This window comes from Schistocerca cancellata, chromosome 3 (assembly GCF_023864275.1).
Source record: "Schistocerca cancellata isolate TAMUIC-IGC-003103 chromosome 3, iqSchCanc2.1, whole genome shotgun sequence".
NCBI lineage: Eukaryota > Metazoa > Arthropoda > Insecta > Orthoptera > Acrididae > Schistocerca > Schistocerca cancellata.
The window spans coordinates 360,229,736-360,250,984 of record NC_064628.1 but is presented as its reverse complement, the minus strand read 5'-3'; the positions used below and the strand labels follow the sequence as shown (position 1 = coordinate 360,250,984).

Below are 21,249 nucleotides of genomic sequence, written 5' to 3'. Positions count from 1 at the left end.
CTGCTAATTGTTCAAAATTTTATTTTTACAGTTTGGTCATGGATTGCAACATCTCCTTTCCAAGGCCTTCTACAGTGAAGTTAGTGGCCTTTCAAATTTGGAATGGGATGCTGCTGAAATAAGCAGCAATGTCTTAGATAACTGGTGAGTTCTGTTTCATATGTTTGTGAAGATATAATGGTACATAAATAACTTCTTCTTACAAGTATATCATTACAGTATCAACACCATAGTCTGTGAAAATGTCAGTTAGACAACATGGGTTGTTACATTCAGTGAATAAAGAGAATAATGCTGTAGATGGCAGGGTATCATATAAGTATCTTGGGAGTAGCTGGAAACATAATTATGGTCCATACAGACTGGAGCACTCAGAAACTAGACTGTGATAGAACAGTGCCTAGTATTAAGATGTTGAGGTAATTAGTGAAACACATCTGCAAAGTATGTGTGAAGTTAGTATGAATAGTAGGGCAGAAGAGTAAGAGATCCTCAGACAGACACCCCTAACTGTGCAATTTAGGATGAGCCACACATACCTGTGCACAAGAACGTTCTTGTGAATGCAGTCTGTCAGCACACATGTGCGCATGCTGGCCTCAGCAGCCAGAGACAGTGGGTGTGTGTGTGTGTGTGTTTTGTTTATTCCCGATGAAGGTGTTTTTGCCAAAATCTTATTTTTCTACTTTCTGACAGTCTTTTTTGTTGTGCCTATCTGTGACTCAGCATTCACACCATATGGTGAGTAGTAACTGTTCTTTTCATTCTATTGTTGGATTTTCCATTATCTTTTATTCATTAGACAAAAGTGTGCAACTGCATTAAAATACTTCATGGACCACAGCATCAACCTGAAGGAAAATTATCTAAGGCCTTCTGGAGCTCATCAGAATACAGTGTGTTCCAAGTTTTACATAATCGCTGTTTGTAAAATCCATATTGATTCCTACAGATGCGGTTTTCAGCCTCCAGGCAGATCATAATATCTAAGTGTAAAAAATGTGTTCCTTAATTCTGCAACATATTGTGTAAGTAATATAGGTGTATATTTAAGCTCGTAAGTTTAATGACCCTGACTGAAAATTGGAATGACCTAAATCTTTTTGCAGTATCTTTGAATGGATCTTTGCTAAAGTGACCTGTGATAAACTGCTGCTAGAAGAAGCAAATTCCTTCACATAATGTATGTAGAATATCATGAAGTTCTCTTCAGTTCCATTTGCCTTTCTGTGAATGCGTTTAGTTGGTGTACTGTGCTTTGATCACTAACCACAATGTAATCATGATGGTAGAATGTTCTGGCACAATATAAATAATTTAGAAGTAAAGAAAGCAACTTACCAAATAATAGAGACGGTGATTCACCAACAGGCATATAAACGAGACTGAAAACTTGCTAGCTTTGGAATGCATCCATTTTCGAGCTAGAGCGTGCCCCTGTGCCCCCCCCCCCCCCCCTCCCCCCTCCATACACACACACTCTGCTCATTGATTGGGCTGAGGAATTGTGCCAGGTGGAGTGGGAGGGGGAGAAGGGAGGTGGGAAGTGGAAGGTAGGTTGGGGAAGAGTGGTTGATGGCTAGGAGAGAGGCAGCTGGTGTACAGGATTGGAATCCATGAGCAAGAGGTAGTAGGTGTACGCAATAGGATTGGAGCGGATGATGATGGTGCTGGAGTGGATATCGAAGAGTTGACAGAACGAGGAAGGAAGGGGAGACTGTGGAGAAGAGGGTTTGGGTGTAGGTTGAGTGAAGTTGGGTTGCTGGGGCAGAGTGGGGGTTGGCGTGGGATGGGGCTAGTGGAGATTGAGGTCAGGAGGATTACAGGACTAAAGGATGTGTTGCAAGGACAGTTCCCATCTATGTAATTCCAGTTGTTTGTGGGGAGAGGATTTGGATGGCTTGGGTTGTGAAGCTGCCATTGAGAGCTTGTTGTGCTCAGCAATGTGTTCTGCCACATGGTGGTCAACTCTGCTCTTGGCCATCATGTAGTCAGCTCTGCTTGTGTCCACATTTTGGTGGCTGTCGTTCATTGTGGTGGACAGTTGGTTGGTTGCCATGCCCACATAGAATGCAGTGTAGAAATTGTAGCTAAACTGTTATGACATGGGTGCTTTCACTGATGGCCCAGCTGCTGATGGAATATGGCTTATGCAATGGTCTGCTTGATAGTTAGACTTGAAAGAGAATAGAGACATACTTTTTAGTGGTTTATTTATTGTGAGTTTTCTGAGTTATTCATCTGCTTATCCATGGAGAGAAACATCATCGATCTAATGTATAAGAGGTGTTCAGTAAGTAATGCAGTACTTTGTTTTCTTGTAAGCAGGATGGCGGGAAGTGGGAGGTAGGTTGGGGAAGAGTGGCTGATGGCTGGGAGAGAGGCACCATATTATTCTGCACACTTTTGGCCACAAAATCCTATTTTTCAACATAATGTCCATTCTGCCTTTTACCACCTTACTGGGAGAGCCTGGGGGAACAGATGGAAATTTGAGTGTGCAAGATCCGGGCTGTAGGGTGGGCAAAGAAGAACAGTCCATTAAAGTTCTGTGGGCTCTTCTCAGGTGCACAGACTTGTGTATGGCCATAGTATGTCACAGAGAAAGAGAAGTTCATTTGCATTTTCGTGGTGGTGAGTGTGCCGAAATTGCTTCTTCTGTTTTGGGAGGGTAGCACAATACACTCCAGAGTTGATTGTTGCACCATGATGGAGGACATCAAACAGAGTAATCTCTTCAGTGTCCCAGAAGACCGCTGCCATAACTTTACTTGCTGAGGTTGTGGCTTTCAACTTATTCTTTCAATTTTAACTCATTGGGTCAACACATTGCTGAGATTTCGAGCGCTTCAAATTACCCGCCAGCCTTTCTCCCAAAGAAATGTGCAGCAGAAGTGTGAGCCCTTGCTTTCTCCTCTCTAAATAGTGAAAGCTATAATACTGTTTTCTCCATGCGGGAACTTCTTGCTCTTCCGCCACAGGCTCGGATGGTGTCCATGTCCAAATGTTGCTGCATTTATCATACCATAGTCTGCATTACCTCCTTCGCCTTTATACCGTATTTACTCGAATCTAAGCCGCACCTGAAAAACGAGACTCGAAATCAAGGAAAAAAAAATTTCCCGAATCTAAGCCGCCGCTGAAATATGAGACTCGAAATTCAAGGGGAGACAAAAGTTTTAGGCTGCACCTCCAAATCGAAACAAAGTTGGTCCATTGTAATATGTGACACAATGTAGGTCAAATGAATGACGATACAGCTACAGTAGTTTGGTTCGAGTCGTAAGCTTAGCAGTTAAGCTTTACCAGGTAGCCATTGCTATGCGTCAGACGCTCCGTCCGTATTCATACGTACCCTTCCTTTTTCACATACTTCGTCTGGTTTGAATCGATTGCGTATTTTTCTTTGATCTGATAAGTGCCGTTCGCTTTGTTATAGGCGTTTACGTCACTCTAAGCTGAAATTGCATTATTGTACTGCGTCATGCACTGTTTGTCGCATTCTGATGATGTGTGTTGACGACCTGTCGCCGCTCGCGGCATGGCTTGCTTTTGTGCGCACTACCGCCGCTTTTCTCCATTTGAAAATCTTTGCAGACACCTCTTTTGTACATTACATTCTGCACAGAAATTAGAGTCATCTTAGATTTAAAAATCTAGTCAATTGCCGTGCTTCATTTCCAACTGTATCATTATTAGGCATAAGAATAATACAAATATAAACATGACATTATATGTATATTCTTCCACGTTTGCTGTTGTCTCACATTAATTTCGTAGTTTATTAGGCTGACAGGATTAAAATGAGATAGCAGCAAACACGAAAGAATACATGGCAAAATGTTTATATTCGTATTATTCTTATGGTGAAGAGAATACTGCATGTGATTCACAATTCATAAAAGTTCCTATTAGCAACCATCTCTTCTCACAGGTAGGAAAAAATTCAGAACGTAGAGTTGGCCATATTGACAAACATCCCAAACAGTCTTGCCAGTCGGATTTTCGTAGTACATTGGACTGCTGCTTCATTCGAAGATGAACAATACGGAATTTGTATTTACTTTGTTGGATAATGTATGAAAATGCAGTGGTAGAAACTCAGGGTGGAGAAAAAAGCTCGTCTTCCACCTTTTTTTAAATTTATTTACTGACACAGAGGTTTTGGCACCAGTATTTATCTTTGTGCCTGCAAAGCATGCCTGTGTAGCGCTACATATATTTGTCGGCTGAAGTTAGTTGTGGCGGCTCCTACCAACATTTTTCAGAATTTCCGCGTGCTTTGCACTCGATTCTAAGCCGCAGGCAGTTTTTTTTATTACAAAAACCGGAAAAAAAGTGCGGCTTAGATTCGAGTAAATACGGTAATCGAACTTGGAGCGACAGTACTTTTCCCAGAAGATGATGGGAAGCTATCGTCATTCCTGTTTCGAAACCTGGAAAGGACAAACATCTCCCCTCTAGCTATTGTCCCATTTCTCTCACGAGTAGTGTATGTAAGGTTTTGGAGTGTATGGTGAATTGCCGTTCAGCCTGGTGGCTGGAGTTCTGAAGCCTTTTAACACCTGCCCAATGCGGTTTCCGAAAGCATTGTTGTGCAGTTGACCATCTTGTTGCTCTCTCCACTTACATCATGAACAATTTTCTAAGGAAATGCAAACAGTAGCAATATTTTTTGGTCTGGAGAGAGCATACGATACCTGTTTTGAGGACAGGCATCCTCCGCACACTGTTCTCTTGGGGCTTTCGAGGTCAGCTACCCCTTTTTATTCATGAATTTATGACAGAGCGCACATTTAAAGTGCGAGTGAACACTACTCTCTCCCGTACTTTCTCCCAAAACATCGAGGTGCCTCAGGGCTCCGTGCTAAGTGTTGTACTGTTTGCCATCGCCATAAATCCAATTATGGATTGTCTCCTTCCTGATGTCTCGGGCTCCCTCCTTGTGGATGATTTTGCGATCTCAATGTATCAGCCTTCGTGAATGACGTCTTCAAGGATATCTCGATCGCCTCCACTCTTGGAGCATCGAAACCGGCTTCCGCTTTTCTCCCAGTAAGACCATTTGTGTCAATTTTTGGCTTCGTACAGAGTTTCTTCCCGCTTCCCTACATCTAGGCCCTGTCAACCTTCCTTTTGCAGACGTCGCTAAATTCTTGGGACTTATGTTTGACAGAAAACTGTGCTTGTCCTCCCACGTTTCCTATCTTTCAGCTCGCTGTCTGCAATCCGTCAACACCCTCCGTGCTCTGAATGGTACCTCCTGGGGAGCGGACCGAGTGGTCCTTCTCTGCCTATATTGCGTGTTAGTGCACTCGATATTGGACTATGGAAGCATAGTTTACTCCTGTGCTCGGCTGTCTATTCTTCAGCGTCTCGACTCTGTCCACACCATGGATTGCGTTTAGCGTTTGGAGCTTTTTACACCAGCCCTGTGGAAAGCCTTTATGCTGAGACTGCTGAACCTCCACTGTCCAATCGGCGAGCTGTCCTTCTGAGTCATTATGCTAGCCATCTGTCTTCCATGCCTGCTAATCCGGCCCATGACCTTTTTTCGACACCTCCTTGGATTTATGGTATGCAAGCTGCCCTTCCTCTCTACCACCACCGGGAGTCCGCTTCCATCAACTGCTACGTTCTCTTTCCTTCCAGTTTCCTAAAACTTTCTTGACAACTGGGGGTACAGCACCACCTTGGCTCCGGTCCCGGACCTGCCTGCTCCGTGACCTTTGTCAGCTTTCGAAGGATGGTGCCCCTTCTCTCGTTTATTGTCAGGCATTTGCAAATGGAGGATGCCACATTTATTTGCACTGACAGCTCAAAAATATCATTTGGTGTTGGGAGTGCCTATATTGTCGGTGACACCCCTAATAGATTTCAGCTTCCCAACCAGTGTTCATTTTTTACTGCAGAGCTTTACGATGTTCTCCAAGCTGTCCAATACATCTGTTGCCATCAGCGGATACAGTATATTATATGCTCAGATTCGCTCAGCTCTCTCCTCAGTCTCCAAGCTCTTTACCGTGTCCACCCTCTGGACCATCGGATTCAGGACTGCCTCCACTTGCTCCACTTGGGGGGCGTCTCTGTGGCATTCCTCTGGATCCCAGGACACGTTGGTATCCATGGAAATGAGGTGGTCGATATAGCGGCTAATGCTGCAGTCTCTCTACTTCAGCCTGCTGTTCACTTGGTTCCCTTCGCCGATCTACAGAGTGTTTTATGTCGTAGTGTTGCTGTTCCCTGGCATGCACATTGGTCTGCACGTCCCAATAATATATTGTGAGACATGAAAGCTCTTCCCTGTGCTTGGACCTCCTCCTCCTCCTCCTGAACTTGTCGTTGGGAGGAGGTAATTTTAACTAGACTCCGAACAGGGCACTGTCTTTTTAGCCATCGCCATCTTTTAAGTGGCGATCCTGCCCGCTTTGTCCCCACTGCTCTCAACTGTGGATGGTGAGACACCTTTTACTTCAGTGCCCCTATTTTACTCTACTACGTGCCCGTTCACAGCTGCCGACTGATATATCTTCCATTTTAGTTGATGACACGCTCTCAACTGATCGTGTCCTCTCTACTTGGAATGCTTCTGATTTGCAGATACCATTTTGAAGGCTATGTGCAGCACTGCCAAATATTGGAACTTCATGAAACTATAGGGACTGAAATAAGACTATTCCACAATGCCCCACAGCAAATTCCACAGTTTTTCAACCGGAATTGGCCGAGAAAAAGAAGCGCTCCATTACTTATCTAATGCCCCTTGTAGTTTGAATGTTTTGGTATGTCGTATGGAAAATATGAACAGTTGCTTGGGAACTGAAGAGTGAACAAAGTGCTATAGTGGTTAAAACATTGGGCTTGTATTCAAGAGGAGCTGTTTGTATAACTGGCCAGTGATCTTTTTAGTTACCGGTAGTTCTTCCATTGTTTTCATATTGGACTTAACTGTCAACAAGATCATAGTCCATCATCTCCCCCCCCCCCCCCCCCCCCCCACCACCACCACAGCCCTCATTTGTTTAATGATTTCTATGTCAGATATTATTCTAGTAGTCAAACCTTTCTTGAGGGTAGACCATGTTCAAATGTCTTTCAGTACTGGATAAATTATTAGTTCTGTCTCTTCATCTTGAACAGGGTGGTGCAATGGCTGGTGCAGTTGGCTGTCATTCAGGATAGGGGTTCATATAAATGTCTGGCCACCCAAGCATAGAATATTTTGTGATTTCCCCTAAACCACTTAAGGTGAATGCCAGAATGGTTACTTTGAAAACCTGCTCCATCTTTGTCCTATTCATCTTCATTCTGAATGTTAAGCCCTACTCTTCTCTCCTTATAAATTCTCAGTAGTAGTTGTTTCATATCTGTAGCAATGACTATTTCTGTGAACCACTTAGCATCCTTTCACCATGTAATTTTCCCTCTACATGTATACCTTCACTTTCTTGAGTGGAACAAACTGTAATAGTTGAAATGAAGGTATTTACCTGTTTCCTGTATTGTGAATATTTGTAAGATTTTTTGTTGCTTTACTGAAGCACACAGTAAACATATAAAGGTTTGTTTTTATGTCCCTCTTCCACAGTGGCTGTATTAATTTTTTTTTCTCAAGTAATTTAAGAGTATTTTACACTGCCATGTTTCGTATTTATTTAAAAAAACACCATCAGTGGTTGTTCCTGAAATTGTACGCAAAATTCATAAAGAAAAACTATTTTTAATGTATACAGAAAAAATTAGAAATGTGAAGAGTTTATATTTGCAAAAAGTGCGTGATGGATTTTATAGAGTGGAATATCATTCACCTCAGTGGGGTTCATGTCAGGTTGAGCATATTGCTGCAACTTGTGGTGTATGCAGTATGGCATAGCGCTTAGCATTGCTGGCCGATACACTGCAGGTCACCACTTCAAACGCGACTACCAGCAGTTTCTTGGTTATTTAGAATTTATCATTACTGGGAGATACAGGGTGACACAGAATAACTGGAATGTTTGAAATGAGCAGTGGCAGCCATGGGCAGGTGGCAGCACTGCGGGTTCATGACAGTTAGTGAGTAAACAGTCTGCCATTTGAGTAATCATGATCAGTGAAACGGACAACAGTGTGCATTAGCCATAAAAATGTTTTATAAAAACAATGATTGATTGATTGATAGCAGCACAGAGATAGTTTAGACATTTTTATAATTTGGGACACCATGATGCTGTTCCATCGAAACACACGATATAATGTTGGATTAATAACTTTGAAGAGACTGGATCTGCCTTCAGGAAGAAACCATCAGGATGACCTAAAAGTGTGCATTCTCCAGCGAACATTGATGTTGTACACGAGTCTGTGTTAGGGAGCCCATGGAGTTCAATTCATAAGCAAGCAGCAGTGGTTGGAATGTCCTGGGAGAGTGTTCGCAGAATTCATCTTGATTTAAAATTTTATCCATACAAACTACAGATGGTGCAACAATTGAAGGACAATGATTACCGGTTACGATTAAGATTCTATCAACAAATGGTAACAAAAATAAACAATGATGATGAATTACTAAACAAGTTGTGGATGTCAGATGAGGCACATTTTCGCCTCAAAAGTTATGTGAATAAACAGGACTGCCATTACTGGGAAAACACAAATCCTAATAACCTTTACACACTTGTAAAGTGACAGTATGGTGTGGGGTTACATTACATGGGATTACCGGACCGTATTTTTTTGCAAATGAACAGAGAAACACAATAACTGTCAATACCGATTGTTAGACAGAGAAGTTATGAACTTTCGTTACATTTGCATTGAACTTCTTTCCAAACATTCGAGAAGCCTGGTTTCAGCAGGGCGGAGTTATGTCACACACTGCACGGCAATCAGTGGCATATGTACGAGAATTGTATGGCAACCGTGTGATCTCCCAATTCAGTAACATTCCCTGGCCCCCTAGATTGCTAGATTTATCCATTTGTGATTTTTTTCTTGTGGTGCCACCTCAAGAGCAAAGTCTACATTACTCAACCAAGAACCCTGGATGAGTTGAAACAGAGAATTCAGATGCAGTTCACAATATCCCAGCTGAGATGTTGGAGCGGTCAGTGTGGATTCTCAACAGCAGATTTCACGAATGTATTTGCACAGGACGACGCCATCTAAAGGACGTAATTTTTAAAAAAAATGATAAATGCCATCAATGTTTTGTAAGTGGAAAGTTGTAAGGTTTCAGTTACTATGAATGAAATTTCTTTCCTTTATCACTTCTAGTTATATTGGATTGTGGAAATGTTTCCGTTTTCTGTGTTACCCTATACTTGAAATGTCATATGCCTGTACATTCTAGAATATTTAATGTTTGGATAAATAGCTCCACTCTCCATCGAGGAGGTCAGTTCCGTTCTGGCTATGTGATGATTATCTTAAGAAATGTGATTTCAGTGCTAAGTGTTGTATTTCAGTGACAACTGTGCTTTCAGATTTTGGCCTCAAGTGTGGTTACAACATGCCAATATTACTTTCAATGTGTTGCTGTCCTGTAGTAGTCATGTTGTTGTTGTTGTGGTCTTCAGTCCTGAGACTGGTTTGATGCAGCTCTCCATGCTACTCTATCCTGTGCAAGATTCTTCATCTCCCAGTATCCACTGCAACCTACATCCTTCTGAATCTGCTTAGTGTATTCATCTCTTGGTCTCCCTCTACGATTTTTACCCTCCACACTGCCCTCCAATGCTAAATTTGTGATCCCTTGACGCCTCAAAACATGTCCTACCAACCGATCCCTTCTTCTAGTCAAGTTGTGCCACAAACTTCTCTTCTCCCCAATCCTATTCAATACCTCCTCATTAGTTACGTGATCTACCCACCTTATCTTCAGCATTCTTCTGTGGCACCACGTTTCGAAAGCTTCTATTCTCTTCTTGTCCAAACTAGTTATCGTCCATGTTTCACTTCCATACATGGCTACACTCCATACAAATACTTTCAGAAACGACTTCCTGACACTTAAATCTATACTCGATGTTAACAAATACCTCTTCTTGAGAAACGCTTTCCTTGCCATTGCCAGTCTACATTTTATATCCTCCCTACTTCGACCATCATCGGTTATTTTACTCCCTAAATAGCAAAACTCCTTTACTACTTTAAGTGTCTCATTTCCTAATCTAATTCCCTCAGCATCACCCGACTTAATTTGACTACATTCCATTATCCTTGTTTTGCTTTTGTTGATGTTCATCTTATATCCTCCTTTCAAGACACTGTCCATTCCGTTCAACTGCTCTTCCAAGTCCTTTGCTGTCTCTGACAGAATTACAATGTCATCGGCGAACCTCAAAGTTTTTACTTCTTCTCCATGAATTTTAATACCTAATCTTTTCATTATTCAACCCTCCTTCTGTGTATGCCTTACAGTTCACTGCCCTTTTCTCAGATTTACTCAGTTGTTTGTTTTGTCATTTATCTTCTTTCTCGTCCCTCCTTGCTCTCTTATTCTTCAGTTTTGGAGTTTTTGACTTTTTGATCCTGTTGTAAATTTCTCCCTCCAGTTTTTTGAAGAGTTTTAGTATATTCTTGCAAGTATGTGGTGGTTGTAGATGATTATGGCAGCTGTCGTCAATGCATGGCCTAAGGAAATTATAGCTCCAGCAAATACATTGTTTAACATAATCCAGTTCTTTCTCTCATTTTGCAAACTGTTATGCTTTTGTGTTTCTCTGATTGTACCATAAGTCTGTCTGAGGATATAGTCTGGTGATGCATTGTAAGAAATTGAGGTTATGATGGAGCTGTGTGTTCTCATATTTGAAAATTAAGGTACTTATCAAGGATTTTAGGAAGGGAAAATTATGCACAGTAAGGATGGAAACCATCAGAAAATAAGTATTTTTGTTTATTATTGGGGTTTATGGGTAACTAGTGAAGGAAAGTGGATTGACATGAAGATAAATATTCAATTGGTTGTTTCACACACCTCATGCCACATTCATTGACCACCACCTCACCCAAAGTCCAGTTTTTTCTCTTTACTATTTCTTATTTCTTATGTTGTTATCTCTCCCAAATATATTTGTCTTTAGTTATCCACTTCCATCATGCCTGCTTTATAAATTGCCCTTTTTCAAATCTTATTTATCTTGTCTGTTGATGAAATTGCTTTGTTAACTTTCAAGCACCATGACATTTAAGGTTAGGTGAATGAAATGATTTATATGACATTTCCAATGCAAATGTATTATGAAAAATACAAACATGAGGCCACAAGTTAATTTTGTTGTATTGGTCAGTAAGAATTCCTCTCAGAATGTTTGAGAATATGATCAGAGAGATGATTTCATTGTTAAATGTAAATTAACATTTCAAGAACTGTAGCTGAAATATAAAAAGTATTTTAAAATCTTGGTAAAATATGATACAGACACCGTCTATACACTCATAATAGCTTTCAATGTAACGTGAATTTGTTATTGTGAACACTGTCACAGAATTTTTTTTCTTTTATTAGGTTGTATCAAAGGAGCTTTCTGGAATCCTTAAGTGGACACTATGAAACTGGAGAACCACTGCCAACTCCAATTGTAGAGCAACTGGTTCAGCTGCGAAACCACATGGCTGGATATGATCTCTGCAGAGAACTCTACCTCTCTGCTCTTGACATTGAATTACACTCTTCGTTAGTATGACAGTCATTCTCATAGATAGAAAAACATAGCTATAAATAAAAGTTATATTAACATTTTTCTGGATTGGACACTGTCTTACGCTGAACAGGTTGTTTTTAACGAAAGTCAGCATCATGAAACATATGTAAACTAATTTCATTCTGTGTGTTTTTACCTGTACATCATTCTGTATAAGTTCTTAAATTCAGACAGCATTTTTCTTTGAACTGTTGTATATGGAAGTAATGACAAAGTGCAACATCTCCACTCGAAATTACTTCCGAAAATGTGATGATGATGTGGACTAGTTGTGAGAGCTGGACATACCACATTGCTGTTGGAAATAGAACTTTTGCAGCTTGCCTTAAGTATACGTCTATTCACCTTGTGTCTTGCATAGTTGTGTCCTTCTCTCAGCCATAGCTCTGCTGATCACAACTGCCATGACTATAATGTGTATCTATGATTATCTGAACTTGGTGAGTAACTTTGTATTTTTCATGGATACCACAGTAATTTATTGCCATGATGCAATGTGTACTGCTACACTTTGTGACACTCGGAATGTAATGCATGTACATAATCCAATTTGAATGAAAATGCACTGTCACACTATGTATGTGACTGCCCTAGTCAGAAGCAAGGAAAGGCAACACTTCGTTATAAGGGTATGCTGTTGATAGCTAATAGGAGACTAAATAATGTCATTAACATGATCACAATGCAGCAGTTGTTGCCCAACTGGGTTTAAGCCATATTGTACCACACTGCATTTTCTGTGAGGGTTACCAAACAAAAGCGCTGGCAGGTCGATAGACACACAAACAAACACAAACATACACACAAAATTCTAGCTTTCGCAACCAACGGTTGCCTCGTCAGGAAAGAGGGAAGGAGAGGGGAAAGACGAAAGGATTTGGGTTTTAAGGGAGTGGGTAAGGAGTCATTCCAATCCCGGGAGCGGTAAGACTTACCTTAGGGGGAAAAAAGGACAGGTATACACTCGCGCGCGCACACACACACACACACACACACACACACACACACACACACACACACACACACACACACACACACATTGACAGGTTGGTGTTAGTGGGAAGTATCCAGATAACCCGGACAGTGTAACACTGTGCCAAGATGTGCTGGCCGTGCACCAAGGCATGTTTAGCTACAGGGTGATCCTCATTACCAACAAACACTGTCTGCCTGTGTCCATTCATGTGAATGGACAGTTTGTTGCTGGTCACTCCCACATAGAAGGCTTCACATTGTAGCCAGGTCAGTTGGTAAATCACATGGGTGCTTTCACACGTGGCTCTGCCTTTGATTGTGTACACCTTCCGAGTTACAGGACTGGAGTAGGTGGTGGTGGGAGGGTGCATGGGACAGGTTTTACACCGGGGGCGGTTACAAGGATAGGAGCCAGAGGGTAGGGAAGGTGGTTTGGGGATTTCATAGGGATGAACTAAGAGGTTACGAAGGTTAGGTGGACGGCGGAAAGACACTCTTGGTGGAGTGGGGAGGATTTCATGAAGGATGGATCTCATTTCAGGGCAGGATTTGAGGAAGTCGTATCCCTGCTGGAGAGCCACATTCAGAATCTGATCCAGTCCCGGAAAGTATCCTGTCACAAGTGGGGCACTTTTGGGGTTCTTCTGTGGGAGGTTCCGGGTTTGAGGAGATGAGGAAGTGGCTCTGGTTATTTGCTTCTGTACCAGGTCGGGAGGGTAGTTACGGGATGCGAAAGCTGTTTTCAGGTTGTTGGTGTAATGGTTCAAGGATTCCGGACTGGAGCAGATTCGTTTGCCACGAAGACCTAGGCTGTAGGGAAGCGTACGTTTGATGTGGAATGGGTGGCAGCTGTCATAATGGAGGTACTGTTGCTTGTTGATGGGTTTGATGTGGACGGACGTGTGAAGCTGGCCATTGGACAGGTGGAGGTCAACGTCAAGGAAAGTGGCGTGGGATTTAGAGTAGGACCAGGTGAATCTGATGGAACCAAAGGAGTTGAGGTTGGAGAGGAAATTCTGGAATTCTTCTTCACTGTGAGTCCAGATCATGAAAATGTCATCAATAAATCTGTACCAAACTTTGGGTTGGCAGGCCTGGGTAACCAAGAAGGCTTCCTCTAAGCGACCCATGAATAGGTTGGCGTACGAGGGGGCCATCCTGGTACCCATGGCTGTACCCTTTAATTGTTGGTATGTCTGGCCCTCGAAAGTGAAGAAGTTGTGAGTCAGGATGAAGCTGGCTAAGGTAATGAGGAAAGAGGTTTTAGGTAGGGTGGCAGGTGATCGGCGTGAAAGGAAGTGCTCCATCACAGCGAGGCCCTGGACATGCGGAATATTTGTGTATAAGGAAGTGGCATCAATGGTTACAAGGATGGTTTCCAGGGGTAACAGACTGGGTAGGGATTCCAGGCGTTCGAGAAAGTGGTTGGTGTCTTTGATGAAGGATGGGAGACTGCATGTAATGGGTTGAAGGTGTTGATCTACGTAGGCAGAGATGCGTTCTGTGGGGGCTTGGTAACCAGCTACAATGGGACGGCCGGGATGATTGGGTTTGTGAATTTTAGGAAGAAGGTAGAAGGTAGGGGTGCGGGGTGTTGGTGGGCTCAGGAGGTTGATGGAGTCAGGTGACAGGTTTTGTAGTGGGCCTAAGGTTCTGAGGATTCCTTGAAGCTCCGCCTGGACATTAGGAATGGGATTACCTTGGCAAACTTTGTAAGTAGTGTTGTCTGAAAGCTGACGCAGCCCCTCAGCCACATACTCCCGACGATCAAGTACTACAGTCGTGGAACCCTTGTCCGCCGGAAGAATGACGATGGATTGGTCAGCCTTCAGATCACGGATAGCCTGGGCTTCAGCAGTGGTGATGTTGGGAGTAGGATTAAGGTTTTTTAAGAAGGATTGAGAGGCAAGGCTGGAAGTCAGAAATTCCTGGATGGTTAGGAGAGGGTGATTTTGAGGAAGAGGAGGTGGGTCCCACTGTGACGGAGGACGGAACTGTTCCAGGCAGGGTTCAATTTGGATAGTGTCTTGGGGAGTTGGATCATTAGGAGTAGGATTAGGATCATTTTTCTTCGTGGCAAAGTGATATTTCCAGCAGAGAGTATGGGTGTAGGACAGTAAATCTTTGATGAGGGCTGTTTGGTTAAATCTGGGAGTGGGGCTGAAGGTGAGGCCTTTGGATAGGACAGAGGTTTCGGATTGGGAGAGAGGTTTGGAGGAAAGGTTAACTACTGAATTGGGGTGTTGTGGTTCCAGATTGTGTTGATTGGAATTTTGAGGTTTTGGAGGGATTGGAGCTGGAAGTGGGAGATTGAGTAGATGGGAGAGACTGGGTTTGTGTGCAATGAGAGGAGGTTGAGGTTTGCTGGAAAGGTTGTGAAGGGTGAGTGAGTTGCCTTTCCGGAGGTGGGAAAGCAGGAGATTGGATAGTTTTTTAAGGTGGAGGGTGGCATGCTTTTCTAATTTGCGGTTGGCCTGTAGGAGGATGCTCTGAACAGCCGGTGTGGATGTGGGAGAGGAAAGATTGAGGACTTTTATTAAGGATAGGAGTTGACGGGTGTGTTGATTGGCTGAGTGGATGTGTAGGTGAAGGATTAGGTGGGTGAGGGCAATGGATTGTTCAGTTTGGAACTGGTATAGGGACTGACGGAAGGAAGGGTTGCAGCCAGAGATGGGAACTTTAAGTGTGAGGCCTTTGGGGGTGATGCCAAATGTCAGACAAGGCTGAGAAAATAAAATATGGGAGTGTAATGTGGCTAGGGCGAAGGCATGTTTGCGGAGGGAATGTAAATAAAACTTAATGGGGTCGTTGTGGAGGTGTTGTGAGGGTGACATGGTACTAGAAGGTGGAAAGTGTAACATGAGGCTGAAATGAAAATGAAAATAAATATAAAAATATATGGGGAGAGATGAAGGTGAACTAGAAAGCAAATCCCATGCCACTTTTCTTGACGTTGACCTCCACCTGTCCAATGGCCAGCTTCACACTTCCGTCCACATCAAACCCACCAACAAGCAACAGTACCTCCATTATGACAGCTGCCACCCATTCCACATCAAACTTACCCTTCCCTACAGCCTAGGTCTTCATGGCAAACGAATCTGCTCCAGTCCGGAATCCTTGAACCATTACACCAACAACCTGAAAACAGCTTTCGCATCCCGTAACTACCCTCCCGACCTGGTACAGAAGCAAATAACCAGAGCCACTTCCTCATCTCCTCAAACCCGGAACCTCCCACAGAAGAACCCCAAAAGTGCCCCACTTGTGACAGGATACTTTCCGGGACTGGATCAGATTCTGAATGTGGCTCTCCAGCAGGGATACGACTTCCTCAAATCCTGCCCTGAAATGAGATCCATCCTTCATGAAATCCTCCCCACTCCACCTAGAGTGTCTTTCCGCCGTCCACCTAACCTTCGTAACCTCTTAGTTCATCCCTATGAAATCCCCAAACCACCTTCCCTACCCTCTGGCTCCTACCCTTGTAACCGCCCCCGGTGTAAAACCTGTCCCATGCACCCTCCCACCACCACCTACTCCAGTCCTGTAACTCGGAAGGTGTACACGATCAAAGGCAGAGCCACGTGTGAAAGCACCCATGTGATTTACCAACTGACCTGGCTACACTGTGAAGCCTTCTATGTGGGAGTGACCAGCAACAAACTGTCCATTCGCATGAATGGACACAGGCAGACAGTGTTTGTTGGTAATGAGGATCACCCTGTAGCTAAACATGCCTTGGTGCACGGCCAGCACATCTTGGCACAGTGTTACACCGTCCGGGTTATCTGGATACTTCCCACTAACACCAACCTGTCAGAACTCCGGAGATGGGAACTTGCCCTTCAGCATATCCTCTCTTCTCGCTATCCGCCAGGCCTCAGTCTCCGCTAATTTCTAATTTCAATTTGCCGCCGCTCATATCTCACCTGTCTTTCAACAACATCTTTGCCGCTGTACTTCCGCCTCGACTGACATCTCTGCCCAAACTCTTTGCCTTTACAAATGTCTGCTTGTGTCTGTGTATATGCGGATGGATATGTGTGTGTGTGCGAGTGTATACCTGTCCTTTTTTCCCCGTAAGGTAAGTCTTTCCGCTCCCGGGATTGGAATGACTCCTTACCCCCTCCCTTAAAACCCAAATCCTTTCGTCTTTCCCTCTCCTTCCCTCTTTCCTGACGAGGCAACCGTTGGTTGCGAAAGCTAGAATTTTGTGTGTATGTTTGTGTTTGTTTGTGTGTCTATCGACCTGCCAGCGCTTTTGTTTGGTAAGTCTCATCATCTTTATTTTTAGATATATTTTTCCCACAAGGAATGTTTCCCTCTATTATATTCAACTTTATTGTCTGTTATACAAATACAATGTAAGAATCTTGATCTGAAATAATCTGTAAAGAGACACTCTGTTTGTTGTGGTCTTCATTTAAAGACCAGTTTGATTCAAACCTCCTGCTGGGATCTATTTAATCAACAGTAATTATGTAGAATTTGACTTGAAAGTAGCTGATACAAAAATAGTAGCTATGTTTTCTATTGTAATGTGTCCCCCCCCCCCCCCCCCCCCTCTCTCCAAAAGAACAAAAACAGTTGTATCCTGTATTATTCTAATATTGTTACAGAACAGAATTTTGGGTGGATGTGATTGAACGAATGTGGCCACAATATAATGTTCTCCCATTGGACAAAAAGGATTCTCATCCCTGCTCATTTTCAGCCATATTCTCAGATGAATGGGCAGCAGCATATTACAGTCATATTTGGGCTCGTTTAGTGGCTGCAGATGTGTTCAGTGCTTTTCTAGAAGCAGGACTTGAGAACAAAGAGGAATGCCAGGTTGTTGGTAAAAGGTTAGTTGATCATTAATTTTTTTATGCTATAAGTTATGATTAGATGTGTTTCTCAAAGGAGTGGCTGTTGTGTGTTAATTATGCGTACTTTTACAAATAATTAGGATCTTTTATGTTGGTGCTTTATCATTTTTGTAAAATTTTTTGATCTAACTGCATTCTTCTTGCTAGGACTTTCATCCAGTAAATGGCTGCTCATAGGTTCTTGAGCTGCCATGTCTATAGTACAATTAGCAGGAGAAGGCCCTTGACAGCTGTCATTGCTACTGCTGTCTTTCAATTGCAGAGAACAAGTGGCTGCGGGTGAAAAACATGCCAACTATACATCTGCGGCAACACTGAGATGTTTACAAAATCATGTTATGTGATTGGTTGAAACACCTTCAACAAGCCTAATGCAGCTGTCAGTGGTCTTCTTTTGCCATCTCTTCTATAACTATCAAAACGGAGGTACTGTTGATGATAAATGTGCTTGCTATGAACAGACGTTTTTATGGGGTCATCAGAGAGTTGGAGATCAATGTTCAGGAAGGTGACATGCTGGGCCGAGGAGGAGCAGGTGAGGCAGATGAGAGAGATCATGAGGTTGTGGAGTAATGATGATAGTGTTTCTTGGACTGATAGAATTCATTGTATGTCTTATTGGTGATAGTTGCCACGTCATTTTGAAGAGCATTTGCTGCATTATTCAAGAGGTGACAGTTACATGGTGCCATGAGCAAACTGAGATTTTCTATGTGGAGCTTGATGCATGCACTTTAGGTCGGTACAAAATTTACAGCAACAATATTAGAACAAAAACTGAGGTTATTCTTGAGGAGTAAAGATGCCTTGCTAAGATCACTTTTGATTCCTGGCAGTCGGATGTTTCACTATCACTGCTATAAAATGAGAAAAGCTTTGTTCAGAGACCTGACAGCTTTTTCACAAGAAAAATAATATGCTATGAGAGAAAAGTTTTGAGGTGCCCTTTTTGCTGAGTGCACCAAAGAAAGACAATAATAATGAGTTGCTTAATTGCTTATGGACCTAGCACTGACAAAATAATATTTGTTGCCTTTGTACATGCAAATAAATATTTTTCCAGAGGTTTTTTGAATTGGGAGACAGATCCGAGTATAAATTTGTACAGCAGCCCACAATCAATCTGTCGGACACCATGAAGTGGCTTGTGGTGTGTAGGTGTAGAACAATGACTGTTTAAGTGAGTGAAACACAAATGCTGCTTCTGCAGCTCACACATTTTGCAGGCCTCTACTTTCCTGAGAAAGACCAAAAGAACCTTCATTTGGATTTATAAGGCTGACAGATGAATGGAGTTTCAGTATACCGCAGTGTTTTCATGTATTTTATCATTGTTTTTGCTTCTGTGAGGCCCACTAAAATGATTTGGATTACACAGTATAGTGAGCATTATAACCATCTCATCTTTGGTAAACCATGAGTAAATATTACACCATTCATTATCAAACTTGGCTTTCAATTTCAGCTTACATGCTGCCTTTTTGGTGTTATCACTTCTAATCATTAGTTTTGCTGTCTGGCAATGGTGGCGAATATACTTCATGATATGTAAAATTCAAAGTGACAACAAAAAACTGTCTGATAAACTGCTGACTTGCTACTGGTTGTGAGTATGTTTGATGTAACAACTGGTGAGATTTACCAACGTGGCTCTCATCAAACAACAACCTGAAGTTTTAATTTCAGTTTATACCCAGCCACACTTACATTGTCAAATATGTCACCACACTTATAATGGATATGTGGTGGGGAAGGATAAAGAATTTGCAAATTACAGCTGTATTTTTCAGCTGCTTACCTGAAGACTGTCAAATGTAACTGTTCCAAAATGATGGAATAACATGTTAGCTGTGCTATTTCTCTTTGACGTATAGTGGGGTGCTTAATCGTGTGGGAAGAAGTAGTGGAATGCTGCACTAATGAAACAGTGAGGTAAGTTCCAACCATTATGGAGGAAGGGAGGTGCTTGTAAAAGTTTTTGAAATGTTGGTTCACAATTATGAAGCAGGATCTCACTTTATTTTTTACTCAGTCCATTATTTTTCGTGAACTTTTGGAATTCCTTTTCTTGAAATTAAGAGAAGTCAAATGATGCAGAAAGGTGGACCTGATAATTCAGTCTTGGCTAATAAATGAGATGCATAAAATATTGAGATTGAAGGCAGATGAGCAATATCTGAAGAGAAATGATAGCATCAGAAAATGGGAGGGGGGAATTGGAAACCTGAAGAGGAATGTCAAAATTGAGAACCTACAGCTAAGCTTCAGGAAATGCCAGTGACAGCTGCTGTAAATAGAACAGTGTTGTTAGTATCATTTACAATAGTATTTTAATACTACCAGGCTATTCGCCAAGGATTGAAAAGGGATGAGGATATGTGACTCGACAACTTCTGTTTTGGTCTTCCTGCCATCTTTATGTAGATTATTGCACATTTTGTCCTTTGTGAATACAATTAAGCTTCAGTAGTAAAAGTCTGAAATTTGCATTTTATTATTCTATGTCTCTCTTTATTTTCTGCATTTACTACTTATGTGGTAAGTTTCCCACTGTATTTTCACTCATTTTTGCTGCCATTGTTGATACTATTACAGCTCCAACCTCCCCCTGTCAGTGGCAGCTACAGCTGTTATTCGGTTTCGAGTAGATTGCTTGTAATTATTGGAGGTAAAATAAATGGGCAGCTTGCTTGTGTTGCGTAATATGTAGTCAAAATTAGGTTAAACATTTTACAAAGTTAAAGCAACATTAGTTGTTTGAAATCTAAAGATAAATTTAAAAAAGTGTTACTTTAAATGTAATTACATTGACCTAGCAGAAGTTCATGAGTGCAAGAATAACAATTACTTGTCGTATTGCTTTGTTACTTCTCTGTGTATTGCAAACTGTAAGTTCTGATTGTTTGCACAGGTTTCGTTCCACTTACCTGGCACTTGGTGGAGCTTGTCATCCAGGTGAAGTCTTCAGAAGATTTAGAGGTAGAGATCCTTCTGCCAAAGCACTGTTACGATCACTTGGGATTAAACAGCCAAAACTGATGCAGGCTGTCAGTGGATAAGAAGTTTAAATCTGTTACTTTCAGTTAAGTCTGTTTGCTGTGGAATTGTGGTGCTGTGGTGAATATCATGCAAAGACTGAAGTTACTTGTTTTGTTTTTGGCTCAGTCACATTGTAATTACTGTGGAATTTACTAGTGGTAGAGCAGTTTATGAATAAAAAAAAGATGTAAGTTTTTGTAAAAATCAAACTGACCAGTACTTCTTTCTCCTTCATTATCCTTAACTACATTTATTTGCCAGAATGTTATGACTGCTGAACTACTGTCAGTATAAACTCATCCAGGTAATAGCAGCATCACCTGGCAAGGAATGACTACTAGTCAGTCACAAGCACGGTGCATGTAGCATCGGTGAGTGTGCTGTGCGTGTGTAGAATGGGGACAGTGCATGACCTGTCTGAGGGCAGATTGTGATGGCCCAGAGGCTCCGGCACGAGCATTTCAGAAACTGCATGACTCATAGGGTGTTTGAACAGTGCTTTGGTGAGTATTTTCAACACGTGGATAAACTAAGGTGAAGCTATGTCCAGACGTCATGGGGTCGGGTGGCTACCCCTCAAAAGAAATTTCAGATGTTATGGGCTGGGTAGACTGATAAAACAGGACAGGCCACGAACTGTGATGGAATTAACATCAAACTTTAATGGTAGGTAG

General features: G+C 42.2%; 1 protein-coding gene across 1 annotated transcript in view; it reads left to right on the top strand.

The window, feature by feature from the left end:
• LOC126175050 (uncharacterized) overlaps positions 1 to 20,784 on the top strand; it is a 95,480-nt gene extending 74,696 nt beyond the window's left edge. The window contains exons 11-14 of the mRNA XM_049921561.1: positions 32 to 144; positions 11,492 to 11,659; positions 17,285 to 17,512; positions 20,448 to 20,784. Of these exons, the coding sequence (XP_049777518.1) occupies positions 32 to 144; positions 11,492 to 11,659; positions 17,285 to 17,512; positions 20,448 to 20,595 (657 nt within the window). The 3' untranslated portion in view covers positions 20,596 to 20,784. The remainder of the gene's footprint in view (positions 1 to 31; positions 145 to 11,491; positions 11,660 to 17,284; positions 17,513 to 20,447) is intronic.
• Positions 20,785 to 21,249: the final 465 nt, after the last annotated feature.